Here is a 6,378-nt window from a genome sequence, read left to right on the forward strand (position 1 = left end):
CGGAGGGTTAGGGGATCCAGATGTAATATTTATGATAATAGTTACAGTGAAATGAAGTTTCATAGTTCCACTCTTCTGCACTGTGTCTATGTTGTCAGTCGGTAGAAGCTGAAGTTGAGAACCGTATGGCGGATGAATACATCGGAAGAGGGACTTCCTTTTGCCATATATACCGGGTCTCATTTTCACTTTACCGGCATTTCAGCACCACTGCCGGTCGGGATTTTTTAGACGGCGGTCAAGCCACAGTGTAGGATATTTATCTTTTTTATTTATACACATTACTTACAAAATGCCTGGATATTCTGACAGAGACCGTGGCAGGGACAGAGATAGAGGGTAAGTACTTTTTCTCTTGTGTCTTAGACGAGTTTTGCCTTCGTGTGATTCGTAGAAATGGCGGACCAGACTTACAACCAAGAAAAATGAACCGTTCGACAAAAAAATATTTATTTTTATGAGAAATCGCCCTAAATAATTTTTTTGTTTTTAACTAGGAACCCGCCAATTTGAAAAGCGGGCAGTTGGCCGGCTTTCTTTATCCACACAAGGCCGAGGCCGGTGGACGGAGCCCGTTGCCGTTGTCTTTGGCTCAAGGCCTAGTTTGGCCTCGTGCCCCGGCACAGCGGCTTTTCGTTAGCTTCTGGTAGCATAACGTTAGCTAATTCGGCGTTACATTTCACCGCCACAGGGAAGGCTTATTCACTATACTGATTGTAGATGTATTACTACTACTTAGTACACTTTTCTCAAGATAAGTTTATTTGGACATAATGTTCACTCTGTAGCTAACATAATGTGCCGTCCTCCGGCGCGGATGTACTGATGCTAGTGCAGCTGGCTAGTCGGCTTTTCGCCATGTGGCAGCGTGAATGCGGATACAAAATGCCGGCTGTTTTTCCATTGTTCCTCTGCTGGCTGGAAAGTATATGACAACTCTGTAATTTCACAGAATGACGCAGTTAAGATGGGACTCTGTTCGTTTTAATCTGCTGTTGTCGCAGCCGTAGATTGTACGACTGGACCAAACCTGACTTTGTACACCACGACCTAACGGTTAATTTATTTGCAGCTATGGCGGCGGGCCTCCTCGCTTTGGTGGCAATCGTGGTGGAGGAGGTGGAGGGAAGTTCGGTAATCCCGGTGAACGGCTGCGGAAGAAACAATGGAACCTGGACGAGCTACCAAAGTTTGAGAAAAACTTCTATCAACAGCATCCCGACGTTGCCCGGAGGTCTCTGGTATGTAACGCTAGTCCACATGGTTTTTGAAATGTTATGCAACACTGCTAGAAATGCTTCCTCCTGCACGTGTCGCAGTTACGTAATCGGTTATGAACACTGAACTTAAAGTTGCTTCATTCTTATTTTGCAGCAAGAAGTTGAACAATACAGAAGGGCTAAAGTGATTACATTTAAGGGGAGAGACTGCCCAAATCCCATTGCAAAGTTCCACGAGGCCAGCTTCCCATGTAAGTTTTTAAAACCATTGTAGAACCAATATCACCAAATGAAGTTTAGTGCATCTCAATTAATTGTCTTCCTCATTCCTCCAGCTTATGTGATGGACGTGATCAACAAACAGAACTGGTCTGAACCAACACCCATCCAGGCCCAGGGCTGGCCTCTGGCTCTTAGTGGCAAGGATATGGTCGGCATTGCGCAGACTGGCTCTGGCAAAACGTTGTCTGTAAGTTACATGTTCTTTCTGACACATGGATTTATTTGATAAACAAATAGATTGTTTATCTTTGCCTACTGCTCATATCAGTGAGGATATGATTACATGATATTACAGTTGTCTAGCACATGGAAGTGACTGTTACATGTGTTTGCTCTGCAGTATTTGTTGCCTGCAATAGTGCACATCAACCACCAGCCTTTCCTGGAACGTGGAGATGGTCCCATAGTAAGTAGTCATAACGCAATGTTATTGATTTACATGCATTTTATGTTGGAGCTGGTTTTAGCAGTCCTGTGAAACATTTTTAATGACGATTGTAGTCTCATAGAATGAAATACCCATAAACTAAGAACATTTACTAGAAAAGATTTATCTGCAGTGCACAATCTTATTTCAATACTTGGAACTGAATGTAGTGTATAGCTGTCTTTTGGCCGACTTTTATTGAAAAGCCATGATTCCCCCTCGACAGTGCTTGGTGCTAGCCCCGACCCGTGAGCTGGCTCAGCAGGTGCAACAGGTGGCTGCAGAATATGGCAGAGCTTCTCGCCTCAAGTCCACCTGTATCTATGGAGGAGCACCTAAGGGGCCCCAGATCCGTGACCTGGAAAGAGGTATTGTAGTTGTTGTTTTTTTGTCAAACACTTGAAGTGGTTGTTTTGCAAGAGTTTAGTACTTACAATGACTCTTCCATTAAAGGTGTGGAGATCTGCATCGCCACTCCAGGAAGGCTCATCGACTTCCTCGAGGCAGGAAAGACAAACCTCCGTCGGTGCACTTACCTTGTGCTGGATGAGGCAGACAGAATGCTGGACATGGGCTTTGAGCCACAGATCCGAAAAATTGTCGACCAAATCAGAGTAAGTTGTTGGTGCACTATTAACACACTGCTGTAGTTGAATACCTTCTCACTAGTTGTATATTACTAAAGGGAAAGTGTTGGTAATTTTTACGCTGATTTTGCAGCCTGACCGTCAGACTCTGATGTGGAGTGCCACTTGGCCCAAAGAGGTTCGTCAACTGGCAGAGGACTTCCTGAAAGAGTACGTCCAGATCAATGTTGGGGCACTGCAGCTCAGTGCCAACCACAACATCCTGCAGATAGTGGATGTCTGCAATGACGGAGAGAAGGAGAACAAGTGAGTAATCTCACCATGGTGGTAACAGCAAGGTGACTGTGATACATTCTTTACAGAACTTGTACTGACTTTCTTCTTCTTTTTAAGACTCCTCCGTCTGCTTGAGGAAATCATGAGTGAGAAGGAGAACAAAACAATCATCTTTGTAGAGACAAAGAGGCGCTGTGATGACCTCACCAGGAGGATGAGAAGGGATGGGTATGTGTGGAAATTAAAATACTCGTATCATGACTGCCTTGTTGTTGTACTGTCCTTTTCTAGTTATGAAGTACTTGTATGAACAAATATTGAAACCTTCAATTCCTTTTTAGATGGCCTGCTATGGGAATCCATGGAGATAAAAGCCAGCAGGAAAGAGACTGGGTTCTCAATGGTAAGCTTGCATCACTAGTAAATCTAAGATTGATTAACCAGAGCTGTACAACTTATAGGAAGTGTTTTTTGTGTCTGATTTTTATTCTTATTTTTCAGAGTTCAAATATGGAAAGGCTCCGATTCTCATTGCCACAGATGTTGCCTCCAGGGGTCTAGGTCAGTATTGTACCTGAACCGTTTTGTACTCTTAATGTATTTCAAAAAGAAAGTGTATTTGCTTTCTTTAACTCTTCTGCTTCTTTCTGAGTTTCTCCCCTGACCTGAAGGAGCAGTCTGTGTGGCAGGGCCTTGGCATGACAAGCCCAGGTCTCCAGAGGGGGAAGGAGGATTCTTGGAGGTGTCCTGACTGGCGAGGCACGGGTCTCCCAGTCGTGCAGATATACAGAGGTGACCAGGCCCAAGTGCAGCATAACGCGCTGGCCTGCCTAAAAAGGGGGGCGAGTTCCTCCCCCATATGCCCGTCTGTTCTCTGGCAATGGTTTGGACTGCTTCACACACCCAGGCTCTGTAACTGTCCCAGCTCAAAGCCCAGCTACTGTCTCCTATTGTCTTGCATGTATGTTTGGGCACTGCGTTGCAAGCCATTTGAGTCATTTGGGAGGTGCTTTCTGTTGTGTAGACTTGTTGTAAAGCATGGGTGGCGTTTATGTTGCAGTTTCCTAAACTTCTGTCGGAAGACCAGTCTGCCAGATCGATCATACCATCACCTCTGTAATGACATGGCTACTGGCGCTTTTGGTGACAGTGGGACATGCTAGTTGGACACACTTGGACAAAATCCAAGCTCACACTCCTCCCTCGCCTGCGTTTCAAAGTCATGTCGAGACCTGCCAACGAGAGACATTATGATCAAGTGAACACGGGGTCTGGGAAAACCCTGCTGAGAGTGGGGATGTACTGTTTTGTAGGCATCCTGCAAATTGATTCAGATCTACAGTTTTTTTTTTTGTTTTTTTTTGGCAAGAGACACTGCAGTGTGAGCTTTAGAGCAAGCATCTCGTGAGTGTGTGACAAAGGGACCTCGGTTAAGTGCTAGTTCATGCACACTAGGAGGCAGTAGTGTGCATGGCTGCCTACTCTATAGGGACACCTGTGAGTCACTTGACAATATGTGGGGCGTGTGCTGCAATGGGAATGGACTAGTGAATGCATACTCCAAAAAATGGTAAGACTTCTGATCCATTCTTTCTGAGGGTGGCAGTGGTTCAAGAGGGCAGATTTTTTTTTTTTTATCCCACTGGATTGGAAGCCAATGGAGTGTGCATCGTTTCTCTTTTCCCACCGTAGTCTCCCCGAGGAGTAAATATTTAGTTTTGTCTTAATGCTAGTCTCTTGCAGCCTTGTGGATTTACCTCCATCCCTACCTCATGAATGTACTAACTTTTTTTGTTTTGATCTGGTTGTTGTGGTGGCGTTGGCACACGTCTTTGTGTGCTCTCCTCCTTTTTCCTTTATGCCACACCGCAACACAATCTTACAGATGTTGAAGACGTGAAATTTGTCATCAACTATGACTACCCCAACAACTCTGAGGACTATATCCACCGCATTGGCAGAACGGCTCGTAGCCAAAAGACAGGCACAGCTTATACCTTCTTCACTCCAAACAACATGAGGCAGGCCAGTGACCTCATCTCTGTGCTCCGCGAGGCCAACCAGGCCATCAACCCCAAGCTCCTCCAAATGGCGGAAGACAGAGGAGGTAAATCTAATTGGTGAGATACAGAAACTGTGCTGTGAACTGCAGCCGCTTTTCTTTCTGCCGCTGTCCTTTGTTTGTTCTGAGAAGTGGGTGGGTTTATCATAAAGACCTTTTTTGGTATCTCCAACCCTTTTGTTTATTTTTTAATTTTTTTAAACCAAAACATGACTATAGCCATGCGTCTTAAGTTTGTTTTCCTTTTCTCCAGGTCGTTCAAGGGGAGGCAGAGGTGGTGACTACAGAGATGACCGTCGGGATAGGTATTCCTCTGGAAGGCGTGACTTTGGCAGTTTTAGGGACAGGGATAATGGTAGAGGCTTTGACAACGGACCAAACAAAAGTTTTGGCGCAAATTCACAGAATGGAGGCTATGGGGGCAATAACAGCAGTGGCAATGGCTTCAGCGGAGGCAGCTACAATGGTAACGGACAGTCCAACTTTAGTAACCCAACAGGCGCCTTCGGAGGCCAGACCAACTTCCAGGCCCAGCAGTTTGCTCCCGGTAAGGGTGGTGCACAGACTGGCGCGAGTCATCCCCCATTCCCATTCCCCCAGGCACAGGCGCCGCAGCAGCACCCCCCACCTCTGGTGCCCTACCCCATGCCTCCTCAGTTCTCTCAGTAAACACACCATACACTTGAAAGAAGTAATTTATTGCTTTTTGTCTTGTTTTAAGTTCTACACTTAATCCAGAGTTTTTGTATTTACACAACAGGGTTACAAACAACTTCAACCTCTATCAAGCCTTTTAAGATCTGCAGTGCAGCAATAGTGGTGCTGCACACTTGTTTTCCCCCCTTTCTATTTAATTTGTTACATTCCTCAGTAATGTTTAGTTATGTTTTGTACTAGGTAATTACAATGTATTGGTTTTTCATGTGTATCATTGAAAGTGATGTTAAGCTCCGACCTTGGAAGTGCACTGCATGATCTTTCAAATAAAACATTAAAAAACACCCCTGCCATTTGTTTTTGGTTTGGTTTTTGTTTTTTAAACTTTGCATCGTGGAAGTCGATGAAGGGACAATAACACTGGGGAACACAATTTTTGTTGAGTTAGGTCTGACCGCTGTTTTTAACTAATTTTTGGGTGCAGAATCCAAAACTGATCTCAGTTTTTCTCTTATCACGTCAAGTTTTTGGACTATAGGATCCCCGTTTTCTTAAATATGAAATACTATACTTACTTGCCACGTAGCTGTAGATGAGTCCAATCGTAATCAGCTGGCAAGTCTTACTACAGCTAATCAGTGAAATTTTGCTTCTCTGGAGGGTAAGCTGTGGAGAAAAAACTTGACGTGCTAGAAAAAAACTGACTGCAATTTTGGAATCAGCATGCCAATTTTAGTTTTAATCAGCATAAAAATCTAAGTAAACAGAATTTTTTTTTCAAATTGTTCCCCAGTGAAATCAAAACACTGGTACTATCTTTCCTGTCCAGTAGGTGTCATATTTAACTAATTTACTAAATTATGCACC

The 6,378-nt window shown here is 44.3% G+C and overlaps 1 protein-coding gene across 4 annotated transcripts; it reads left to right on the forward strand.

The window, feature by feature from the left end:
• Positions 1 to 204: 204 nt before the first annotated feature.
• Positions 205 to 5,855, forward strand: ddx5 (DEAD (Asp-Glu-Ala-Asp) box helicase 5). Of its 4 annotated transcripts, none has more exons than XM_070922462.1 (13): positions 205 to 339; positions 1,073 to 1,241; positions 1,375 to 1,471; positions 1,556 to 1,689; positions 1,843 to 1,908; positions 2,156 to 2,297; positions 2,383 to 2,543; positions 2,650 to 2,822; positions 2,910 to 3,020; positions 3,134 to 3,195; positions 3,294 to 3,353; positions 4,678 to 4,899; positions 5,108 to 5,855. In XM_070922462.1, exons 1-13 carry the CDS (start codon positions 293 to 295, stop codon positions 5,521 to 5,523), a joined length of 1,860 nt encoding a protein of 619 aa, XP_070778563.1. In that variant the 5' UTR covers positions 205 to 292; the 3' UTR covers positions 5,524 to 5,855. The 4 variants fall into 4 exon arrangements, with proteins under 4 accessions (XP_070778563.1, XP_070778565.1, XP_070778566.1 ...); XM_070922464.1 differs by having other exon boundaries at positions 4,678 to 4,912; positions 5,108 to 5,267; XM_070922465.1 differs by having other exon boundaries at positions 229 to 332; positions 1,069 to 1,241; positions 4,678 to 4,912; positions 5,108 to 5,267.
• The last annotated feature ends 523 nt before the right edge of the window (positions 5,856 to 6,378 follow it).

Source organism: Enoplosus armatus, chromosome 17 (genome assembly GCF_043641665.1).
Source record: "Enoplosus armatus isolate fEnoArm2 chromosome 17, fEnoArm2.hap1, whole genome shotgun sequence".
Lineage (NCBI taxonomy): Eukaryota > Metazoa > Chordata > Actinopteri > Centrarchiformes > Enoplosidae > Enoplosus > Enoplosus armatus.

What these genes read in the sequence shown, in the direction of transcription:
- ddx5 (XM_070922462.1), top strand. Translation starts at nt 293, where the DNA reads ATGCCTGGATATTCTGACAGAGACCGTGGCAGGGACAGAGATAGAGG. An exon ending in AACGTGGAGATGGTCCCATA is followed by an intron (nt 1,909 to 2,155) that starts GTAAGTAGTCAT and finishes CCCCCTCGACAG; the next exon opens with TGCTTGGTGCTAGCCCCGAC. An exon ending in AGGAGGATGAGAAGGGATGG is followed by an intron (nt 3,021 to 3,133) that starts GTATGTGTGGAA and finishes ATTCCTTTTTAG; the next exon opens with ATGGCCTGCTATGGGAATCC.